This window comes from Diabrotica virgifera, chromosome 8 (assembly GCF_917563875.1).
Source record: "Diabrotica virgifera virgifera chromosome 8, PGI_DIABVI_V3a".
Classification (NCBI taxonomy): Eukaryota; Metazoa; Arthropoda; class Insecta; order Coleoptera; family Chrysomelidae; genus Diabrotica; species Diabrotica virgifera.
Window position 1 is genome coordinate 115,108,177 of NC_065450.1, and position 26,641 is coordinate 115,134,817.

The 26,641-nt window shown below is 31.9% G+C and overlaps 1 protein-coding gene across 2 annotated transcripts in view; it reads right to left on the bottom strand.

Moving 5' to 3' along the window:
• LOC126890767 (probable pseudouridine-5'-phosphatase) overlaps positions 1–21,519 on the bottom strand; it is a 48,207-nt gene extending 26,688 nt beyond the window's left edge. The window contains exons 1-2 of one of the 2 annotated variants that reach the window (XM_050659949.1): positions 21,220–21,519; positions 2,049–2,267 (exon numbers count right to left, since the gene is read on the bottom strand). In XM_050659949.1, coding sequence (XP_050515906.1) covers positions 2,049–2,267; positions 21,220–21,286 — 286 coding nt within the window. In that variant the 5' untranslated portion in view covers positions 21,287–21,519. Of the gene's footprint in view, positions 1–1,800; positions 2,020–2,048; positions 2,268–21,219 lie in introns of both variants that reach the window. The other variant, XM_050659950.1, reaches the window with a different exon arrangement.
• Between the last annotated feature and the right edge of the window lie 5,122 nt (positions 21,520–26,641).

The following is a 26,641-nucleotide window of genomic DNA, read 5'->3' on the forward strand; positions in this document are numbered from 1 at the left end:
GATGACCTGGTAATCGTGGCAAAATCAGAAAAGACTTGCAAGTGAATGTAAATGTTTGAAATGAAGCCTTTAGGAAATTTGGGATGAAAATAAATATTGAAAAAACAGAAGCTTTAGTAATATCGAAAACTCAAGAAAATATAAATGTAAAGCTGAATAATGAGACCATTACACAAGTAGAGGACTTCAAGTATTTGGGATCAACAATGAATGGACATGGAAATATAGAACCAGAAATAAACAGCAGGGTAATGAGTGCAACAAAATTATACTATGCGCTAAATAAAAGTTTTATTAGGAAGAAAGAAGTAAGCCTGAAAACAAAAATGAAAGTGTTTCAAACTGTATACGAGCCGGTGCTACTCAAGGTAGTGAAACGTGGACAGTGAATGACAACATCCGTAGTAAAATTCAAGCATGCGAAATGCGATATTTACGTGCGGTATTCGGAGTGATCAGACGTGATCGTATAAGAAATGAAGACATACGTGAAAGGTGCGGTATTGGAAAGACCTTAGACAGACTTGAAACGAAACAGTTATCGTGGTTGGGACATATGGCGAGAATGAGTGAAGGTAGAACTGTAAAGAGGGTATGGAAAGCGGCATCCGACAACAAACGAAGAAGAGGCAGGCCAGCAAGAACGTGGAACGCAGATATTGGAAAGGCTTGCGTAAAAAGAAATATTGGGTGGAGAGAAGCAGAAAGACTAGCTACTGACCGAAGGGCATGGATACGTCTGATTTCTCCACTTACCTCGACACCGTAAGGTACAAGAGGACGGCTTAAGTAAGTAAGTAAGTAAGAAGGAATAAAAAATGTTCCTTTTTATGTCAAAAACCGATATGTTAAGGCGGGTTCTCATTAGTCAACCTCATTGATTGTATGCTATAGAAATAAAACAGATTTATATGAACGTCGATTCAGTGATACTGTTCTTATGATATGGTATTTCAATTAAAGTGAAAAGCCTTCCTACTTTTGATGGATCAGCGGAAAAGATTCTATTAGATAGAATAGTGCTTGTCGGAACTAGTTGCGTTGACTTATATTTTGTGGGGTTAAATAGTCAGCAGTCAGCATATGAGGTTAAATTCTTTATGAAAACCATAGATATATAATATCATGAAAATGTCAAATTTTAAATGAAGAGATAACCGTATCTGCAAGTTTCTAGAATTATACCGGAGAGAGGGGTGCATATGGAATATTAGAAGTGAACAATATTATAAATATATAATAAATCGGAAAAAAAGCTATGAAGCTATTCGTTTTGGAATGGAAATAGACCCTGACTATAAAATATATTAAAAATAAAATTAAAAGTATCCGGACAACCTACAAAGTTGAACTGAATAAAATATTAAAGCAAATAAAAGTGGTATAGGAACAGATGATCTGTATAAACCCAAACTGTTTTGGTTCGGCCAAGCTGATGCATTTTTAAGAGGTGTTTCCGTTGCAAAAGACAGTCAGAGATTTTCTTGTTTTCCTATTTTTAATTACGTTTTTTAAATATTCACACACAACGCCAGCATGCACAATTTTCTTCTTTGCAGCCATTTTTAAAATTAGCACTTTGTAGACCGAATTCAATATCCTTGAAATAGTGTGAATTTGGATTATATGGTCAGTTGCATAGAATCAGTGCTATTGATCAATGAGGTTGGCTAATGAGAACCCGCCTTTACTCATTTAATTCAACTTATCAGCTGTGTAGCGAAGTTAGTCTATGTAAACTATTGGAATTAGGAGCAGAATATAAAAAAAACGTGCAAACTGGCCTACAGAAGTAATTACCTGGTATAAATTGCACATCAGACATGTATTTATGTGCAGTTGTTCTAAATTCAACCTGAAATTTGTCCACTGACATAGGTAGTTTCATTTCTTGTACAGCAATTCTACTAGAATCCCTTTCAGGAGTACCAATAATTTTACTTTGAATCTGTGGTGTATACACTTTCCCAAACCTACTGGCTATGCTTTGTATGGCTCTTTTGTAAAAAATTTCGGTATCTGGAAATATAAAATGAAAATATAATTACCTGGCATTAATTGACATTCAGGCATGATGATATAATATTGTTCCATTGCTTGTTTGTAATATTCCTGAGCTGAAATGGGCAAATCATAAGTTTTTACTATTCTTTCTGCCATTTCTTGGCCGTGTAGTCCCATCATTTGGGATTTTACTTCCCATGTAAAAGTTTTTCCATATTGATCTAAAATTTTTTGTGTGGCTTGCGTGTATAAAATTTCAGTATCTAAAAATTTAAATTTTGTAAATATATTAAACTGAATTTTGTATTATAGGTGAGTAAATGAACGAGAAATATGGAGATACCGTGTAATTTTCCGTGCCACCAAATTGCATAAAACTTTGGAGTTACTCTCCCTCCACTTCTAAGTTGGACTATATAATATAGGCTGTTACAGTCGGTTCACTAAACTGACACAACTGGCTAGTGATTTTAGTAGGTAATTTTGCCGATTTCGTAAAATTGGCAAAAAAAATTACTAAATAGTTAATAATTTTGCCAGTTTTGGCAAAATGGGCAAAAAACAAAAAAATTACCTACTAAAATCACTAGCCAATTGTGTCTGCGTTTAGCGAACCGACTATTAGTTAATTTTACTTAAGTGGTGAATTCCAGCCTTTCTCAGGAGTGAGAAAACAAATGTTCCAAATAAGTCCGGAAATGGATAAACTGACTAATTTTAAGCAACTTTTGTTGTATAGAGTTTCTTGCTAAGTCCACACTTTTTGAGTTATTTGTGAGTGAAAATGGTCATTATTCAACAAAAAACCACGTTTTTCTACGAGCGTGCAAAAATGTCTACTTTCGCGCACGCGTTTTAGTTTAGAAAGTTTCACTTTTCCGCACGCATTTTACTTTTCCGCACGCGTGTTACTTTTCCGCACGCGTTTTACTTTTCCGCACGCGTGTAGATATTTTAATATGGCCTTAAAATAATTATAATACATGCAATAAACTAATATTTAGATATTATTTACTATTTTATTTCAAATGTATCTTATTGTGTTCCTGTTTTAATGAAATTAACGCGACAATTCGATGAAATAATATTCACATAATAACAGTCGTTTTGAATCATCGTCATGGAAACCAAGATCGTCGTCATGCTAACTAATTATATTGAAAGTTTGGTTTTGACAACCTTGTCAAAGAATTAATTTGTGTATGTATTTTCATATTAATTAAACTAATTGATTAATATTTGGTCATTTTTTAAACTCGTAGAAAAAATATTGTTCCTAACTCTTGCAGAAAGTCTCTTTTCCGCATTCACTGCTTGCCGAACTCCCGCTTCGCGTCGTTCGGCAAACTGCAGTCGCGTGCGGAAAAGTATGACTTTCTGCACTCGTTAGGAAAATAACTGTTTTAGACGGTTTTTCGCAAATAACTCAAAAAGTAACTATGTATTTTCTTGAAAAACATAATATTCTTAGCAAAAATGTAGCTTATAAAGAAAAACAAAAAAATGGTGTACTTGTGAAGTATGTGGACTCTATATAAGAAGAGTTGTAGCTCATAAAATATAACCAAATAATACAGCACTTTTCGGGAACACTCATCAATACTATTTAAAACATTTTTTAATTTTTGTTTATTTTTTTGTAAAAGTTTCCAGCATCATAACTAAGCAAGTTACGCTCAAAATAAAGTTGGTCCCTTTCCTTTTGGCAAAAAAATCTCGAAAATCGTGCTCTAATTAGCATTCTAAATAAAATAATCGTTACCGTTTTACAATTTGCTTCACTGTATTGTTTATATGATCTGTAAGTTCAAACCGGTTCTGTAAGTTTCTGCTTATTTTTGAAAGGGTTTTAGTTGAAAGGGCTTGAACGAGTCACCAATCACGAGGCTTACAGAAAAACACGAGAAATCCAAAATATTCTGAAAAGCAAAACCTACATATTTTTACTCTTTGAGATTTTTCGTATCACTAATACTTTTAAGTAATACAAAAAAAGGCTTTTTTTCCATATTAAAAAAAATTACTTTAAAACCAATTTTTTTCAAAAAATAAGCGCTTTAAACCGGTGAAACTTACAGATCATCTAGGCAATATATAAGTAAAGTGGAAACAATTAATCTGATTTGGAATAATTATTTTGAACATGTTTTTTCACCCCCAAGAAGGGGTGGCCTTCACCGTCCAAGTAAAAGCAACGCTGAGCTCAAGTCCAAAAGTGAAGTAGAGGTTAAGAGGAATAAAAACCAAATTTTCAAGCAAATTCGCAGTGACGAATAAAATTACACTCCAAAACGGTCATTTACTGGACTATTAAAAACTGAACTAATTTAGTATTCTATTGCTTTTACAATTAAGTAATGGATAGGTTAATACAGTATTGCTTAAAATATAGTTTTGTACTAGGACTCAACTTACATATAAAAAAGTAAGTCATATGAAAGTATAACGAGTAAGAAAGTTCAGCACGATTTTCGGATGTTTGAAAATTTTTGCCAAAACAGCGTTTAATAAAAAATCTTGATGGTTTCTAATAATATTAATCTATGTTATCTAATAATTTTAATAACCACTTATAGGCCAATCAAGTTAGGTTTTTACTCGACATAACTGAAAGGACGGGTTTGACAGTTGAAATTATGTGTAGTATGAGATATTACAAAAAGACCATCTTGGGATTCATCAATTTTTTAGTGGAACAATTTTTAAATACTTAAACAATCAAAACGTCAAACTTAGTTTTTTGCCCATAACTTAAAAACTTGTTTATTTAGAGATTTGACGTCCACAGGTAACTTATTCAGAAACAAAAAATACATAGAATGGGATACATGAAAATCGGTTAACAAACAAAAAAGATATTGCAAAAACGGACGACTGTTTTTGTATATTGTTAATATGCTCTTTCTCATAGCTTCTTTCAGTGCGTCACAGTTTTTCGATTTCTTTCTAACGCATTAAGTTGTAAGTGGCAGAAAAAAAGGCACGTCCGTGATTACAGACATTTAGAACATTTATTCAAGTTGTCGATAGATAGCGCTATAATCGAAACAAAATTATTTACGAATTATATAATATACCTACGAATATAATCTGTACAATTTATAAGACTATACAAATCAAAGAAAATACCATTTTATAAATGCAATAAACACAATTGATTTGTTTTTATGCCAAATTCCAAATAAAATCTGACAACTGACAGATTTAACTAAAATGTCATGTTAGAATAAATGTTATAAATGTGGGTTATCACGGACTTACCTTTTTTCTATCATTTGTGACGCACTGAAAAATGTCTCTGGGAAAGACTTTAACAATTTTATTGTTTATTAAAATTTGTTTAAATGTACCTAAACTTGAGGGTATTATCGTTGATTGAGGTATTCAATCAACGGTATTATGGTGTTTTAATGGTGTGCAAGAAATGGTCCAGATCTGTTAAATAGTTTTTGCGAAATTGAATTTGTTTATAAATTTTTTTGAAAAACGAGCTAATTTCTGAGCCTGGTCCAGTTAATTTGGCTGAATGTATCTCAATAATTAGGGGCTTATTTCCTTATAATAACCTATGAAAAAAAGTAAAAAAATACATTTATGCACACAAAATTATTTGTTAATAAATAGCACTTTTTAAGCTTATAAACAATTACAATAACTCCGTAGAAATTAGATCAAATTACATGGAAATTACGGAAAGCTGGTTAAAATTTTTAACTTAAAAAAAAGGTTCTACGACCCTTGTGGGCTGAGATGGCCCCTTTTTTAAAATCACTGTTACGTTAATTAACAACATTTCGAGCTGAAATTAACCAATCTTTTATAATAGTCTGGGCTGATTATCGGAGAATAGGCCATTTTTGGGAAAAGTTATTTACCAGCAATTTTATTGCTGGAATCGAATTATAAGATCCTATATATTATTAATATAGGTATGCAAAGTCCTCAGATAGTGTGCTACTTTTTTTATAAACAAAATGGCGCCCGAAAATCGTGTTTTTTTTAATTATTGCTCTATAACTCCGAAGATTTTAACTCTACAACAAAAACATTCAAATAAAAATTCACCGTGATTAAATTCTGCATAGAGACGTGTTTTTCCCGATCTGCTCCGATGAAAATTTTCCTCGAAAAATGCGGGTTTTCCCAACAAAATCTTTAATTTTCAAATAAAGTTTTAGATAAGTAATTATCTACCAATAATTAAATAATTTGGTGACTCAAAAGCCTTCTTGGTTTAGATTATAGTTCCAGAAGCTGGTGAAAATTAAACGAATATTTTAGCAACAATTCAATTGTTAATTAATAATTTACGGTCGCAATAATTACCAAAATAATTATGATACACTGATCAAACTTTGAAATCTTATAAAGATGAGATGCCTATTTAACATTTTGTCGACAAAATATAATTTTTTTATTTTTTTTCATAATCTTTAAATGTTTAAAAAAAAATAGTTATAAACAAATTAACGTTTCTCAGAAAGTTTTTATTATATTATAATTTTAAAAAATAGCTAAAATGCTCATTTCAAATATCTTGAAAATGAATGCTTTAAAACTTTTTTGCAACCATTTGCAAAAAAGTTATGAAACAGCAGTTATGAAAGTAAACATACGATTACTACGGTGTTTATAATTTTTTTTAATTCTTTCAAAGCGTAGAAGTGAGTTTAAAGTACAAGCTAATTATTTACAAAAAAAATATCGATTACCAGTTTAATGGTTATATTTTAATTAAAGATTATAAATATATTTTTTTGTAATTTACACGCGCGAAAGTAGACTAATACAGTACTGTAGCTAAAATTTTCCCTCGGAGCGACGACCGGCCGAGCGACGACCGGCCGCGCGACGACACTTTTAATAAATAACACAGCCCAACAAAAAAAATTTTTGTCTTGCTGCCGAAAAAAAATCAACTAATTTTAGTTAATTCATCTGTGCTGATTCCAAAAGTACAAACCTTTTCTTTGTATCAGCTCTAGTTTTCGAGATATAACATACTTATCAAATACTTAAATATTCTTACATTTCTGTATATTCCACCACTATAATTGCAATATGTTCATAAAAAAACTTAACAAATTCTAAGACAAATTTTGGTCTAAGACGAAAGGGCCTATTTTGGTCTTCATTTAGGAGATCAAGATAAATCCTAAGCTCCACATGTAGTGTGCAAAACTTGTCTTGAAAACTTGCGACAGTGGACAAAAGGACAACGAAAATGTTTAAATTTGGTTTTCCAATGGTATGGAGGGAACCAAAAAATCATTTTGACGATTGCTATTTCTGTCTTGTGAATATAAAGGGCATTAATCGTAACAATCGACATACGTGAACATATCCTAACCTGGATTCAGCAATAAGACCAATTCCACATCAGCTTGAACAGATACCCATTCCAATATTTAGCAGTTTAACTATGTTACCAGACGATAATGCCGAAACGTTATCTGACGAACTGCAGACTAATAGATTTGAGGAAGACGACAGTGATTTTGAAGGGTATTCAACACGTCCTGAGCGCTTTACTCAGGAAGAGCTAAGCGATCTTATCAGAAATTTGAACTTTCCAAAGGATTCTTCCGAGTTGCTTACCTCCAGACTAAAAGAAAAGAATGTTCTTCACCCAGACACTAAAATTACATACTACAGTAATATAGATAAAAGACCTTTTGCCTTTTTTACTCAGCAAGATGATATGGTTTTTTATAACAATATTAAAGGACTGTTAGAAAAAATGGGTGTATCGGAGTGTACACCAGATCACTGGCGTCTTTTTATCGACAGTTCCAAAAGAAGTTTAAAGTGTGTCCTTCTACATAATGGCAACAAATATGGAAGTATACCAATTGAGCATTGGAGTGGAAGAGATGCTCAACAATTTTAACAAACACGGTTGTCATATGAGTATTAAAATTCATTACCTCCACAGCCACTTAGACCGTTTCCCAGAAAAACTTCACCAAGATATCAAAACGATGGAAGAGGGGTATCAGGGAGATGGGGCAATCACATGATGGCGGATTACTGCTGGAGTCTTCAAAGGGACCGTCCTTTTAAAGCCTTTGCAAGAAAATCATACAAAAGGAAGTTTTTAGGTGACGCCGAATAACACATTTTTGTTGCGACGCTGCCGGTTAGGTAGATGAAAAGTTAAGTTTATTTGGCAGATATGTGTGATGATTTTTGTAAGTACATTATTGTACAATAAATATCTTACTTTTTATTCGTATTTGGTTTATTTCATGGGTAGCAGCACTACATATATGTAGGTAGTGCTGCGTTAAATTACCCTATATTTTCTGAAAACGATCTGATGGAGCAAATCTGGTGACATTTTTGGATTCAGCAGACCCAAATTACCTAGAAATAGTAAAAAATTTCCGGCAGCAAACTGTATGTTTACCAGTGTAATGTATGCTGCGTGTCAGTCGCTTTGAGTGAACATTTTAGCTCCGACTCTGTATCAGGCCTACTTTTGCGCTAAAAATTACAAAAAAAAGTATTTTTAATCTTTGATTAAAATATAACAATTGCACTAATTTTTGACATTCTTTGCGAGTAATTAGATTGTGCCATAGACTCACTTTTAAGCTTTGAAACAAAACAAATTTTAAACGACGGAAAAATCGTATATTTACTTTGCTGTTTCATAACTTTTTTGCAAATGGTTGGAAAATTTTTTTAAAGCATTCATTTTCAAGACCTATGAAATACGCATTTTAAGTATTTTTTAAAATTAAAATATAATAAACAATTTCTGAGAAATGTTAATTTGTTTATAACAATTTTTTTAAACATTTAAACATTATGCAAAAAAATGAAAAATTTATATTTTGTCGACAAAATATTAAATAGGCATCACACCTTTGTAATCTTTCTAAGTTTGATCAATGTCTCATGATTATTTTGGTTGTTATTACGACTGTAAATTGTTAATTAACAATTAAATTGTTGCTAAAATATTCGTTTCATTTTCACCGGCTTCTGAATTTATAATATATACCAAGAAAGCTTTTATTTCACTAAGCTATATAATTATTGATAAATAATTACTGGCCCAAAAAATTTATTTGAAAATTCGAGATTTTGTTGGGAAAACCCACATTTTCCGAGGAAAATTTTCGTCGGAGCAAATCGTGAAAAACATGCCTCTATGTAGAATTAAATTGGAGTGAATTTTTATTTGGGTGTTTTTGGTGTAAAGTTAAAATCTTCGGAGTTATAGGGCAATAATTGAAAAAAATACGATTTGTCGGCGCCATTTTGTTTATAAAAAAAGTAGCACACTATCTGCGGACTTTGCATACCTATATTAATAATATATAGGATCTTATAATTCGATTCCAGCAATAAAATTGCTGGTAAATAACCTTTCTTTGTACTTTACTAATTAGACCAGCCTATTATAACTATTATAACTATATGTTTTCAAAATTCAAAGATTATGCAAAAAAAAGAAAAATTTATATTTGTCGGGAAAATATTAAATAAGCATCTCATCTTTATAATCTTTATAAGTTTGATCAATGTATCATGATTATTTTGGTTATTATTGCGATCGTAAATTGTTAATTAACAAATGAATTGTTGCTAAAACATTCGTTTAATTTTCACCGGCTTCTGGAATTACAATCTATATCAAGAAAGCTTTGATGTCACTAAGTTATTTAATTATTGATTAATAATTACGTACCTAAAACTTTATTTGAAAATTAGAGTTTTTGTTAGGGAAACCCGCATTTTCCGAGGAAAATTTTTGTTGGAGCAAATCGTGAAAAACATATCTCTATGCAGAATTTAATTGCGGTGAATTTTTATTTGGGTGTTTTTGTTGTAAAGTTAAAATCTTCGGAGTTATAGAGCAATAATTGAAAAAAATACGATTTGTCGGCGCCATTTTGTTTATAAAAAAGTAGCACACTATCTGCGGACTTTGCATACCTATATTATTAATATATAGGATCTTATAATTCGATTCCAGCAATAAAATTGCTGGTAAATAACTTTTCCATGAATTTTGCTAATTAGCCCAGAGTATAAGAAAAGTCAAAGTTTTTAACAAGTTTTTAGCAAGAAAAAATATTACAAGTTGTTTATCAGGAGTGTATTAAACAAAGAGTATTTTGCGTTCCGACTAGAATAAAAAATAGTGGGCATAGCCGAATGAGAATGAATTCGCGCGCTACAGCCGGTATATTATATGAAATTTGCTACTCATTTTAGACACAATACGAGTCTATAACAGGGGTGGCCAAGATCCTTGATAGTCCGAGCCACTTTCCAAAATTTGAAATTTTTCACGAGCCGCAATTAAACAATTATTTAAAAAGTGTAAACAAGGTATTAAATTTTTCTCTCGGTGTTTGGATTTCACGAATTTTACAGTGAAACAGAATAGTTTACATCGTCGTTTCAAATATGCAAATAATTCTACAAGCAGCCTTTACTAATTCAGGATTCTTCGATTCTTCATCATCGTTCCAGCTTTTTATGGGACGGCCTACTGATCTTCTACCGTCTCTCAAAAAACACTGTCTTAAGATTATGTCTTCCTCTGATCTTACCACATAACCTGTCCATCTTATCTTAATATGTCTGACGATGTTTTCAGTACATGCAGAGCCACCAATTCAGCATTGCGGCGCCTTCTCTCCTGTCAATTCATCTCTTTGATGGCAAAATATCATTCTGGAATGAGAACTTTCTTTTCAAATACCAGCAATTCAATTTACATTGTATATTTAGCAGCTTTTTGATCTTAATGGCATATCTAATAATGATGGTAGGTAGTAGTATAATGCTCTATTACACGCGGCTATCCTTGCCGATATATCTTTTTATTTGTGGTTGTCATCTTTGATGATATTTAAACTCTTGCATTACTTCGAAGTTATGGTAATTAATAGTTATGTTATGCCTAAGTCTTGGTCTTGGATTTTTGGCTACTAGCATTATTTCGTCTTCTCTTTATTTATTCGAAAGCTCAAACTACCTGTTTCTTCCTCGAGTTGTGAAAACACACCTCTCACGTCTCTTGTAGTATGAGCGACTGCACGTAGATCATCAGCAAAAGTTTTGATCCTCGATTCGCAGATCCTCCTGTCAGCTCAGATGATATTTTACATATTACAAATTCTAATACCAAATTGAATAGCAACAGTGATAAGGGGTCTCCTTGTCGTATCAGTCCTGATGTTACACTTAGTCTTTTATATTTTTAAATATACCTTTTTAAATATACCTTTTATACAGGATTTTACTGTGTTTTTGTATTACATGGTATACAGCCAACTACAGGAAAACTTTTTCCTTGTGGATTCTTTTATATTTGTTGGCAGTAATTTAAGACATTTTGAAACACAAAAATTAAAAGAAATTCAGGTACATTTGTTGACAGCCACAGATTATCCTTCAAAGAGCCACATGTGGCTCGCGAGCCACAGTTTAGCCACCCCTGGTCTATAACTTAAATAGTAGAACCTAAAAGAAAACGCATGAACACTGTGCCGTCACTTTTTAGAGGCACATGCGTCGACAGTGGCCCAACAAACTTTCCACTTATGGATGGGATAAATAAATTTAAAGGTACCCTCCCTCACTAACAGAATAATTTTTTTATTTTTTTTTAAGTTCTATGTGAATAACAAACAAGACTCAGCTAATTTTAACCCACCTCCCCCTTCTTCCACCATCAAAAACTTCATTTTTCGTTTTTATTTTTTTTTAGGTGGGATGCAATCAATTTTTAAATTTCAAAAAATTCACACGCGTATGAAGCATAGAGTTATATATTAGCATAGAGAGAGTGTCATTCAAAGCGAAGTGACGACACCATCTTTTTTATTTGGATTAGTGCTGTTTCACTCTTAGGCATAGTAAAGCTGCGACAGTTGTCCTCCCCTTCCGTACCTATACTCACACTTAATGTCATCTTAGTTTCTCGATACAATGTGTTAGAAAGAGATGCCGCAAACCAGACCATGAGATCTTGTCGTCAGGAAGCGCGGAAGGTAGGCTCACTCTATGTTAATATATACCTCTATGGTATGAAGCTTTTACAAAACATGTCTATTTTTTATGGACTCATACGTTAGGTGTACATAACCTCAAATTTTTCTTTCAGAAAAAAACGTATAACTTTTTTTTGGGTGATGTCTGATGTTCTTATTTCTTTTTAATCTTGTGTATTTTAACAAACACTATATTTCTCATTTTTATCAGATTTTTTTCGAAGGTTCGCGACCTTTAAAAATCCGAAAAACTGTTTTTTTAGAGGGTTTGTGTGTGTGTGTGGATTTTCCCTTACAGACTTCAAAATAGATCAAATCAATGTTTTTATAGGTTGTACGAAAACTGAAGTAACTGAGTCCCTTAGAATATTTAAAAATGGAAGAAACACCAAAAACCCTATAAAAAACAAATTTTTGGATAGTCCATAAAAAATAGACATGTTTTGTAAAAGCCTCAACTACGCGTGTGAATTTTTTGAAATTTGAAAATTGATTGCATCCACCAAAAAAAAAATAAAAACAAAAAATGAAGTTTTTGATAGTGGGGGAAGGAGTGGTGAGTTAAAATTAAGCTGAGTCTTGTTTGTTAATCACATAGAACTTAAAAAAATTTAAAAAAAATAATACTGTTAGTGAGGGAGGGTACCTTTTAATTCATTTATCCCGTCCATAAGTGGAAAGTTTGATGCGCCACTGTCTACGCATGCGGGCCATCTCAGGACCCATGAATCGTAGAACCTGTATCTTTTTTTTAAGTTGTATATTTTAACCAGCTTTCCGAATTTTTTATTTCCATTTAATTTGATTTAATTGCTACGGAGTGATTGTAATTGTTTATAAGCTTAAAAAGTGATATTTATTAACAAATAATTTTGTGTACATAAATGTATTTTTTTTTACTTTTTTTTCATAGACTATTAGTATATACCTTAACGAAGGAAATAAGCCCCTGATTATTAAGATCCATTCAACCAAATTAACTGGACCAGCCACAGAAATTAGCTCGTTTTTCAAAAAAATTTATAAACAAATTCAATTTCGCAAAATGTAACATATCTGGACCATTTTTTGAACACCATTCAAACACCATAATACTATAATACCCTAGTTTAGGTAGGTACATTTAAACAAACTGTAATAAATAATAAAATTGTTATTAACAATATTCAAAAACAGCGATTTTGTCGTCCGTTTTGCAATAACTTTTTTATTTATTAGCCGATTTTGATTTAGCGTATCTTATTCGATGTATCTTTTTTTCTGAAAAAGTTACCTCTGGATGTCAAATCTCTAAATAAACAAGTTTTTAAGTTATGAACAAAAAACTAAGTTTGACGTTTTGATTGTTTATTTAAAAATTGTTCCACTAAAACATTGATGAATCCCAAGATGGTGGCCTTTTTGTAACATCTCATAGTACACATTTCAACTGTCAAACCTCGTCCTTTCAGTTATATAGAAAAAAGGCTTATTTGTTACTAACTTGATTGATGTATTACGATTAATTTATGTTACACAGTAGTTAGATACGTACATTTGCAAATTTGCAAATCGTTGCCATCTGGCAGTTAAAAAATTGAATCCCAATTGTTCTTAAAACTAGATAAAATTATCAACAAGAAAATCTTTTTAACGGAGCCATTAACATATTTCTACAAAAAGTTACAAGTAATCAACATTTCGGGAAATGTTTGATGTATGGGAACACTGGAACAGGGGAAGTTTTAATTGTGGAACATGATTTTAATTATTGTGGAATGTGTCATCCTGACAAGTTTATGAATGTGAAAACTAGCAGGTTGTTGTTTAAGTTTATTCAATAGCAAAGTTTATATAACATGGTGGGCATTTTAAGTAATAAGTCCAACACGCAGAACATGTCAAATGACAGGAATTATGTTGTTGGTAAATAGCAGTCTGACTTTTGCATGAGAGTTTAATAAAAGGGTATCAAATCAATTGGAAGTTCTGTCTGACAAAATACATAGGACGTTTTCGTAGTTTGAAGTTCGAAATGTGTAACCTGTTCCACAATTAAAACTTCCCCTGTTCCAGTGTTCCCATACATCAAAGTTTGTCCGACTAGACACTATTAACCTATTAACAAATTTTCAGCTTGCTATTAATTAACCTTTTTTTTGGTATGCGGTATCCAGGACTATGAGATATGCTCTACTATAATATATATATAAATATATATACAGGGTGGTTCACCTTATTCGCCTCGGTCTCTGTACGGAAAACCACTTGATATTTTAAAAAAATTTCTTCACAAAGATATACAGGGCCTTTAATACTACAACCTAAAAATAATGTGAATTATACAGGGTGCTCCAAAAAAGAGTGGTATATCAAAGTTATATTTTTTCTTATGGAATGCACTATATCTGATGACATTACTGAATTGACCTTAAAAAATAAGCTATACTTTTATAAGGGTTCCCTATACCTAAATACAGGGTGTCTTGATTTATTTCGATTTTTATGAAAATGTAAGGTTTTAGAAAAAAATAAATATCTACGAATCTAAGAATCAGTAACAAATTCCTTCTTGGATCTTAATAATATACTATTTAGCATACTTAAACAGATGCTTGCTGCAACAAAATTTCTTACAGGGTGGTCAAAATATGAGATTGTTCTATTAACAAATTCAAGCTGTAATAACTTACTTATCTTAAATAGGACACCCTGTATCTTACTAGTCTATCGCGTAGAAAATTTACTTAGCTTTCAATTTATATTAGGGTTTCCTATACCTATCTTTTACAGGGTGGTCAAAATATTAGATTGTTCTATTAACAAATTCAAGCTGTAATAACTTACTTATTTTAAATGGAACACCCTGTATCTTACTAATCTATCGCGTATAAAATTTACTTTGCTTTCAATTCTTATTAGGGTTACTTACGCCATCTCCCTTCATTTTTGAAATATTTAAAGATTTCCTAATTTGTAAGCTTTAAAAATTAGAATTAAGTACCTATGTCGTGGTTATGTACAATGTACAACCAGTGATGTGGGAGTGTACCGGCCCGGATGTTCCTAAAAACGAGTTTTCGTCTGCCGAGCGCATGACGTCACTCACAGAGTAATCGCTGGCGAGATATAAGGAAACCAATATAAATAACGTCAAACTTCTCTTATTTTATTCAAATTACAAAAGGTAAAAATTTGAAATTTACACAGAAGTTACTATATACGTAAATACAACTTTTTGTTCAAGAAATTTTAAAATAATTACCCACAAATTAAAATTAAAAAAGGTATTTAGAAGACCAAATAATTTGTATAAATAAGTAACTTAAAAACTAAACAAGTACATAATTACAAAATATGTTCGAGCATTATTTTAAATATTTAGTTAGGTCTGAATAGAGAACATGAAATAAAAAAGTGCTGTTTTCGAATTAACGTTTGTATAAATAAAAGTTTTATTCCTATACTTATTACTAAACTTAGGCAAGTATGCTAATAAAAACGTATGAAATATGCCCATATGCAGTAGTTTAAATAAAATATGCATGTTTTTTTCACCCAATTTTGAAAAAATGTGAAAACGTTGAATTATTTACGTATGTCTGTCCGTACGTCCGTCCGTAGACACAACTCTTCCGTCATTATACCAGGTAGAATGACAAGTGAGGTGTCGAATGAAAGCTTATATTCCAAGGATGGTACTAAAGGTGAGAAATTTGACCTAGGACTTCCGGGTTTCGAGTTGCAACCGGAAGTACTGTTTTAAAGTCACCGGAATAGTACAAGCGATATATTATTCGATGTGCTTTAGCAAGACGAGAACAAATATATGCTTCCGGTTTCATGACTGTATGTCTGTCCATCCGTGAATATAACTCCTCCGTTACTAATAAAGATAGAATGACAAATGAGATGTCGAATGAAAGCTTATAACCCAGGGGTGGTGTTAAAGATAAGACACTTGACATCGGACTTCCGGTTTTAGAGTTGCAACCGGAAGTACCTACCGTTTTAAAGCGATATATTATTTGACGTGCCTTAGCAAGATGAGAATAAATGTAGAGATACTTTTGGTTATTATATAATTTTCGGTTAAAAAGTTCTAACCGGAAGTGCCATATAATATAATCTCAGAAATGGTACCTGTGACATTACAATCAAATCGTATTGAAGAGTCGAGCTTGAATCTTTGAAAATTAAAATTTAAAAGAGAATTAGGTGTTGAAAATTCTGGGAAAATTCTTGTAACCTGAACGAGGTTACGAGACGGTTACTACAGTTTCCCAGAATTTTCAACACTTAATTTTCTTTTAACTTTTAATTTTCTGAGAAATTTTTTTCCATTTTCTTTTTGTAGTTCTCTGGAGGGTAATTGATCTATTTAGTTCTTTTATGCGAATGAACATTCTTGTTCTAAAGAACAAGCGTTTTGCCTTTTCTGGGCATTGAATATCTACACTTTGCAACAAAAGACTTTTTATGAAATTTTCACAACATACTAATACATCTTTATTAGGTGCAACAAAAAATACCCTGTTGAGACTCTCAATGGCATTCATGAATGCAGAAGATGGTTTTGACAAACCACCCTCGCTCAAATGATCTATCCACGTAAATGATGCACTCGACGAACTTTGCAATGATAAGTCGTTCTTAAAAATTATGGCAAATGAATCCTGCCAGATCATTTAACTCCATTCTGTATCTTTTACAGTTAGAGTTCCATTTCCCGCCCCCTATGATTTCCCGGAAATCGGGAAATTTAAAAATGAAGAGAAGAAATTGGTTTTTAATTATTTTTTACTCTCTTTTTTATTTTTCTATTTTATCTTCATTATTTTTCAATGCAATTAGTATTAAAACGTATAAATTTGATTAAATATTGAACATATTTAGAAACATTCAGAAATTTAGAAGAAAATTTTAAAAACAGGAAAATTATAAATTTGTGTTTAATCTGAAATTTCGTTGTTTTTATTATTGAAATAAGTTTTAGGAAAACATAAATTGTTCAGTGTTTGATCTTTCCAGCTGATTCCTTTTTTGTACAGAAATTTGCTGAAATTATACACACGTTCGCTTTTCGCTTTCTGTTGATGAAGGTCAGAAAGGTCTGATGTTTTTTAGTGCAGTGAGTAATTTTGTAAATGTCCGGTCAGCTGATTTGAATTGTCGTACAACGTGACCTCTTTTTAATGACCGTTTATAATTTTTCATCGCATTCTTCATAAACATAAATTTAATTAAAAATTAATATTTACGATATAATCCTGGACCCTTCAAAATGAATCAGATCTTTTGCATAAACAATAGAATTTTTATGCTTTAAAAATGTAACTAAAAAATGAAATATTTTAAGTGGCATTTGTTTCGAGCTTCGGTCATATGTCGTATAATCCGTGTATAATATTAAAATATACGACATAATATGACGGAAGTTCACAACAAATAAGAAGTGTGGAAAAGTCCTATTTAAAATGAAATATTAAAAAAAATCCCTGGAAATCTGTAAGAATACCCGGGTATCAGGATTTCAATTTTTTTTTACTGATTTCCCGGGAATGGGCCCCAAGGATAGGGGTAGATTCTGGGTAAGAACCGCATCGTCTTTCAAACCACGATAATTTTTGGGAGTGTAACTAAGAAATTTATGTCTTAAATTGGTTTCATAATCACTCTCCAGAAAATGTTTGGAACAAATAACAGCGGTTTTAACGTTCACTTTGTCTCTTCTTTTTGTAGCATGTAACCACTGCTTGCACAAACTAGAGTCTTTGGGAAATCGGTAAAACTTGACGCTTTTATCACACGGATTTTTCTTTGACTGATTGTCAGAATTACACCGTACACACAGCACACCTCATTTTAATAAAAAAGAAGCCAAAAAACCTCAAAAAAACACAATTAAACGAATTCATAAGCGAAAACGTATGTCAACTATATGTGTACTGCACGCTAACTTTTAAAACAACTCTGTGAGTGACGTATTTCGCGCCAAGGAGGATCCGCCCACAAATGTGTACCATCCTATCTCTGGTTGAGTGTATCGTGACTGTGTACAACACATCACCAACACCGGCAATATACTTAAATATCTTAGTCAAGATACTTTCGTTAATAAAATTCATATTTTTATCATTTAATCACACAGAGTGTTCTTATTTTAAATAACATACTCGATATTCTATTCTTTATAATGGAAGATATTTAAAATCTCTTCAATTCCATGTAAACATTCTCAATACACATGTTATTCTGTAAATGTTAATTCCCATGTTATTCTGTAAATACCCATTTTTACATATTTTTGTACAATAGGCTCGTTTTCGTCATAGTAGCCATTGCATTTAATTGTCTGTAATTGCGATTCAAAGATTCAAACAAAAAGTGGTGTTCTTAAATTTATTTAATAACCATCGGTTTAAGATATGGAAAATACTTATACGGAATGAAATATAATTTAAGTATCTTCCAGAATACGGCATCTAATGTAGGGTATGCAGTTTAATATAAACATATTATTCAATATCACATGTAGGCCAAAATCAACTAAAATAATACAAAACTCTGTGTGATTACATGATAGCAATGAAAATTTTATTATTGACAGTATCATGTCTAAGTATATTGCCGGTGTTGGTGAGGTGTTGTACATAATATGTAACCACGACATATTTACTTAATTCTAATTTTTAAAGCTTGCAAATTAGGAAATCTTTAAATATTTAACAAATGAAGGGAGATAGGTATAGGAAACCCTAATAAGAATTGAAAGCTAAATAAATTGTCTACGCGATAGGCTAGTAAGATACAGGGTGTTCTATTTAAAATAAGTAAGTTATTGCAGCTTGACTTTGTTAATAGAACAATCTAATATTTTGACCACCCTGTAAAAAGATAGGTGTAGGAAACCCTAATACAAATTGAAAGAAAAGTATATTTTCTACGCGATAGACTAGTAAGATACAGGGTGTTCCATTTAAATTAAGTAAGTTATTACAGCTTGAATTTGTTAATAGAACAATCTCATATTTTGACCACCCTCTAAGAAATTTTGTTGCAGTAAGCATCTGTTTAAGTATGCTAAATAGTCTATTATTAAGATTCAAGAAGGAATTTGTTACTGATTCTTAGATTCGTAGATATTTATTTTTTTCTAAAACCTTACATTTTCATAAAAATCGAAATAAATCAAAACACCCTGTATTTAGGTATAGGGAACCCTTATAAAAGTATAGCTTATTTTTTAAGGTCAATTCAGTAATGCCATCAGATATAGGGCATTCCATAAGAAAAAATATAACTTTGATATACCACTCTTTTTTGGAGCACCCTGTATAATTCACATTATTTTTAGATTGTAGTATTAATGGCCCTGTATATTACTGTGAAGAAATTTTTTTAAAATATCAAGTGGTTTTCCGTACAGTCACCGAGGCGAATAAGATGAACCACCCTGTATATATAAGACAAGGTTTAAAAAAAATAAAGTACATAACTACATTTATATCCAGTCTCTAGCTTTTTGTATAAATTTTCTTAACATTACTTGAATGGGCTTAGAATATAAGGAAGTAAGTATGCACAATACATTATAATATAATATATAGAGCTGTTAATCTGAATAATGACACGTTGACCTTTGGTTCAGTCAAATTCATTATGATGAGGGCTGTAGTCCAAGGAATTTTCTGAGGTAGTGTACTTAAACCCTCTACACACATCCTGGCAACCTGACCTCCTGACACGACAAAATTGCCTGACCATTTTTGTCAGGGTCGGCTCTACACACGTCCTGACAAAACGTAAAAATTATTATTTTACTTAGCCGTATTTTTTAATTCCGAATGTCATAACTGGGAGTACAAAAATTGCAACATATACAGCTCCAAGTAGTAAATCCTCAGTAGTTAACACGTCATTTGTGTATAAATACAGTAAAACCTCCATTAACCAAAACCTGTTTAACCGAAACATCTTTTAACCAAAACGGAAACAATTCGATGTTAATTTGTCAACATTGCAATTAAATATACATCATCATCAACCCGTACACGTTCACTGCTGGACATAGGTCTCTCTCAGCTCTTTCCATCTGTCTCTGTTTTGGGCGGCTTGCATCCATTTACCGATAACACGCTTCAGATCATCGGCCCATCTGGTTGGTGGCCACCTCATAGTATTTATTAATACCAACTTTGACAAAGAATTCTAGGTAATTTGATACAAAAAGAACACAAAAAACAATGTTTAATTTTAACCGAAATTCTTGTTATTCCCCCCCCCCCCCCCACAATTATTTTGGTTAACGGAGGTTTTACTGTAGGTCATCACCAAATACCTACTATGAATTTATGGTAAATGGTATATTTTGTAAAATTATCATTTTACTTACGCTTTTTCTAAACCCAATATACCCATATTTCTAACCCATATTTTTAAATTTCTAACGTCATAATTGGAGTAAACAATGCAACATGTTAAATTATACAGCACCAGGTAGAAAATTATGTACTCTAGATTATAGACCTTAGCATAGGTAATTTGTGTCCACTGCTTTACAAAGCAGTCCGTATAGAATGTTAACAATTATTCATCCATGTTGGAGTCAGAAATCAGGCCAACAACGCTACACATGTCCTGACACAACAAATTTGTCAGGATGTTGGATTAGCAGATTAGCAAGACCACCTGACAAAATCGGTCAGCCTGGCTTTCAGGATTACTCATTTTTGTAGTGCAACAGACCTACACACGCTCCAACAGTCAGACTGTCAGACCCAACATTGTCAGCCCTGACAGTCAGGTGCTTTTGTCAGAGTGTGTGTAGACGGTTTTAGATTCCCAATCAGATAAGGGGGATAAACTTGAAACTCCCAACAGGAAACTAAAAAACCGAATAAATGTGGGATAAACTTAAGACCTTAATTAGATGAAAAAATACAAAGTCAAATAGGCGAAGAATCGAAAGTTGGGATATAAAGAATACAAAAAGGTCCAAAAAATAAGTATTTTACCCTTGACAGAAATTTGTAGTGATGAACTCTGGAAATTTTAAGTTTACATTTTAAACTGTTTTACAAATTTGTAATAGGTTTCCTAAGACAATTACTATTACTTCTTGTCTGTATGACACCTTCATTTCTAAATAGGGATTACTACTGTAACTTTGTAGAAATAAGTTACACAATCTTCTAATAAAAAAAATATATTTACCTACCTAAAAGAACACCATCCATATCAAAGATGACATGGGTTACTCGTTTAAAAGCCTTACTAGCACTCATTATTTGTACTTTTGAATTAAATTAGAGTAAAAAACGTAAACTACCTACATAACCTACACTCGGTCATTTAAGGACATGTCACTGTCATTTAAGTTCCACCTCCACCACTTCGCCACTCGTCACATGTTGCAAACTGTCAATGTTCATGCCGGATTCTACAATGTTGCCGTTACTATTCTGAATTCTCCGTACTGTATTTGCAAATAATTGAATCAACACACATTGTTTAAAAGTTTATAATAATATTACATAATATTAAGGCCATCGGTACATAATTCGCAAATATTTTACGGCTATCCCTACTTTTTCTGTTTTTACACGGCAAATTACGTGTACTAAAATTCTCACTGGTATGGATAATATGTAAACTTTACTTGATAATGTCATCATTAACTTTAAAGATGGCTTTTCAATGTTCTTGGATAACTGTTACTTGTATAATTAATTGCCTTAATTATTAATTCAGTTAATTAATATGATAATTTTTCACTAACTAAGTATGTATTCAGTGATTGTAATAATTTATCTATTGTATAACAAAAACTAATAATCAATCGAGAAAAGAGGAAAAGTGATTTTTTAATAATACATATATTGTAACTATGAAACGCTTACAATTTTGAACATCTTTAACAACAAAATTCTTGGATCACTGAATATATCCTGGTGTATTCTCTGCTTGGATCTTCCATAAATTATAAACAATAAATAACTTTTTATTAAGTTCACGTCTTAAATCAATTATTTATTAAATACACTATCAATATTATTTAATCAACAACTCAAAATATTCCCGATGTCATGTCAAATATTTAAAATTGTCACTGTCTGACTGACAATATGCTGACAATATTCTATTCGACCGAGTGCTTTGTATGACAAAGATAAATTTGGAAAATATTACCACCGACATTGTGCTAATTTTTTTCGAATCCTGAAAAAACCAATAAATATTTTTGAAAAACTTAAACGCAGAATGAAATACTAAATTATTACCAAGGGCCGAAAGTCCCTTAGAATAAATAAAAAGTTTATTTTGGATGAGATATTTGAAATTATTCATTCTGCGTTTAAATTTTTCAAAAATATTTATTAGTTTTCTCAGGATTCGAAAAAAAATGAATTCCATTTGAATAGCATTGGAGCAGAAACTACGTACCCACCCATCCCCTTAACATATTTTAGAAAATGAGAAAAGCCATTTTTCATGGATTTACCACTTAATTTGATTTAACATTAAAATAAAATAATTCTTCAAGAATAGACCCATAAAAACTTTTTGAAACAGTTACAAATATGAATTGAAATTGTTGAATCAGGTCCGGATTTAATAGTGGGCAGGCTGGGCAGCTGCCCGGGGCCCCCACATTGCGGAGCCTCTACAAGCAAAAGCTGCAGCTGAGTGTTGTCCTGACGCCACAACATTATTAATTTGATTTCTTAGAAGAACTACCCATCAGGGTCGGATTTAAGGGAGAGCAGCCTGGGCAGGGGCAGCTGCCCGCCCCCCCCCCCTTTCCGGGGGGCCCACAAAGTCCCAAACTAAAAAAAAAATCAGCTCATTATTCACATAGAATAATTTTTGTCAATCAACTAACTGTGATATTTCGTTACATGGAAGGCTTCTCTCCTGTTGAAAATGTATTTTTGAAAAACTGCAGGGGACAGTCCTACGACAACGCGTCAGTTATGAGTGGAAAATACAATGGTGTTCAGACTGGAATCAGAAAACGTAATATCTTGGTTTGTGGATTCAGTGTGCCGCCCACTCTCTAAATTTAGTTGAAAAGCTGCAGATGAGTGTTGTCCTGTTGCCATAGCAATCTTTGATGTCTTGGAGGGACTATATGAACTATATGTATTTTTCCTCTACATATAGATACAACTTGTTAATCGAATGTTTAAAAGCGTCTTTAAGCAAGAGCAACGCCGACCGTGGCAGAAATATTATTGCTCCTTCTTCTTCTTTCTCATAATCCTTAGTGCCCTTCAGAGCGTCGGATGTAGGGTTCCGCCTCTTATTCATTTCTTCCATGCACTTCTATTGGTAGCTAGGTTCTTCATGTCTCTCATAGCCATGTCTCTCTTTTCACCTATGACCTATATCATGGTTTTGGTCCATCCCTGCTTCCTCGGTCTTCCCTGTCTTCTTTTATTTCCCATTTTGGCTTCATGTACCTTCTTTGTTAGTCTCTTTTGCTCCATTTGCTCTATTATTGTATTGTTCCTAAAAGAGTAAAAATACTACTAGGTGGTCATCTAGAAGTGACGCCGAAAAACCGAAAAAGAACTACATAGTTAAAGGTTATAATCAGATTAAGGAAGCATTATCCAAGATTTCATTAGACGATGAGCAACCATTTGAAACTAGTAGCGATGCAAATGGTTTGTTTAATCGAATGTGTTTACTGGAAATAGGAATATTTGCAATATTTTGGAATGAAATCTTGAAGAGGACAAACAGCACAAGTCGTATTCTCAAGATCCAAATATTGATCTTAATTCAGGAGTGGCGGCACTTAGATCAGTTAAAGAATTTATATTCTTTTAAGGAATATTTTAGGAACTGAAATGGCAATATCATAGAAATTTAGGACTGAAAATTTCACTTCATTTTCTCTTTAAATAGAGGCTTTCTGCATGCAATTCCATTCATTCCAATTTTGGATTTTTACATTATTTCAAAATTTAACTTCTAATGAAATTGAAGCTCACTCACTGAAGCTTACCGACATTGATAGCAATGATTTTTCACAAGAAAAAAGCGAATATTTAGCGAAATGAATAACAGATCGAAAAACTAAAAAATACGTATCTACTAAATATTTTTCAAAAATCTAGTGAATGATACCAAACACGACTTCCCACGGAGAGGGGTGGGGGGTAAATTTAATATTTTAAATACGAATCCCGCGATATTTCGCGAAATGAACATCAGATCGAAATACTGAAAAATGCACTTATTAAATATTTTTGAAAATCTATCGAATGGCATCAAACACGACCCCCCACGGAGGTGGGGTGGGGAGGTTACTCTAAAATCTTAAATGGGGCCCCCATTTCTTATTGCAGATTTGGATTTCTTACGTAAAAATAAGTAACTTTTATTCGAGATATTTTTTCGAATTATGGATAGATGGCGCTATAATCGAAAAAAACTATTGTTAAAAATGGAAAATTAAATTAAAAAATGGTAAGTCCCCACTAAAATAGAAAACTTTACTTAACTTTTTTTTGGTTTTAGGACCTACTCTTCACAACCCAATAGGTCCCCAAAGCGCTCGAGTGACTGCACATTTAGCATACTTTGCTCCCCTACCATAATAAAATAAAAAAAAATATATAAAACATAAAACCAACAAATAGGTACATCATATAAAAAAGACACATACATTGAAAAAACAACTCTAAAATTTTCAATACTAAAGCTAATTTGCAGTTTTATTTTCACAGATCTTTTATACAGGGTGTTAGTAAATAAGTATGAAACATTTTAAGGGCTAATTTTACATGAAAAATTCATACCAGTTTGCTACTGCAGCAGTTTGCAGTTAGTTTCGGAGATACGGGGTGTTGAAATTTTTATTTTAAACTGCCAATTTATTTATTGCTCTAAGACCAGTTGAGCTATGAAAATGAAATTTGGTGAGTTTTAGGAAGTAGTTATTACGAATTTTTTGGCATACAATTTAGAATTTTGTATTCATCATTGGCGCGCCTACGGGAAATGGTCTGAATTTTTTTAAAGAAAAAAATAGTGCGCCACTGAGATATTTCGAATTAAAAATTATTTTTAAATTCCACATCTAATTTATGATAAAAAACCTTTCTCGCCTTTTTTCATATGATGCACCGTTTTATGCAGAAAACTAAAACATCTTGGCGCGTATTTTCAATTTATTAATACATCATCAAGAACTATCCAATATAATAATACTAAACTAGAACAATAACAGAAAATATTACTAATAAGATTTCAACTAGGTGCAAAGCTACAAGAAATGTTTAAAATGATCTCCTTTACAGATAACAGAAGAATTTTATATTCATCATTAGCGCGCGTACGGGTAATAGGCTGAATTTTTTGAAGAAAAAAATAGTACTCCACTGAGATATGTCAAACTAAAAATCATTTTTGAATTCCTCGTTCAATTTACGACAAAAAATCTTTCTTTCCTTTTTTTTCATACGAGGCGCCGTTTTTATACAAAAAAATAAAACATCTTAACGCTTACCAAGTATTTGAGGTAGTTTCCATATGCATATAGAAACTTAGTTCAAATACTTGGTAAACGTTAAGATGTTTAATTTTTTTGCATAAAAACGGCGCCGCATATGAAAAAAAGGCAAAAAAGATTTTTTGTCGTCAATTGAACGAGTAATTCAAAAATGATTTTTAGTTTGACATATCTCAGTGGCGTACTATTTTTTTCTTCAAAAAATTCAGACCATTTCCCGTACGCGCGCCAATGATGAATATAAAATTCTTCTGTTACCTGTAAAGGAGATCATTTTAAACATCTCTTGCAGCTTTGCACATAGTTGGAATGGTATTAGTAATATTTTTTGTTATTGTTCTAGTTTAGTATTATTATATTGGATAGTTCTTGATGATGTATTAAGAAATGAAAAATATGCACCAAGATGTTTTATTTTTCTGCATAAAAACGGTGCATCATATGAAAAAAGGCAAGAAAGGTTTTTTATCATAAATTAGACGTGGAATTTAAAAATAATTTCTAGTTCGAAATATCTCAGTGGCGTACTATTTTTTCTTTAAAATAATTCAGACCATTGCCCGTAGGCGCGCCAATGATGAATAAAAAATTCTTAATTGTATGTCATAAAATTTGCAATAACTACCTCCTAAAACTCACCAAATTTAATTTTCATAGCTTAACTGGTCTTAGAGAAATAAATAAATTGGCAGTTTGAGATAAAAATTTCAACACCCCGTATCTCCGAAACTAAGCATTTGCGGACATATGTTTATAGAGCAAACTGGCATTAATTTTTCATGTAGAATTAGCCCTTAAAATTTTTCATACTTATTTACTAACACCCTGTATATTTCCTCAATTCACTTTTAAATCTTAAAAATGACTTACAATCTTTCAAATGCATGGGCAGTTCATTATATTCTTGAAAACTCTTAAATAATAAAGATGACATTGAGTTAGTTAGATTAACTCTGTTTACATAAATGTTGTTTTTATTTCTTGTGTTATGTATGTCTTGTGTTATATATGGTCATGTATGTCACTATGATGAAAACAAATAAACTGGTCAAAATAAGGTTTTACTGAAAACCACTGAAGCGTCTTTAGCATAGTTACTATAGAAGTATAACGATTA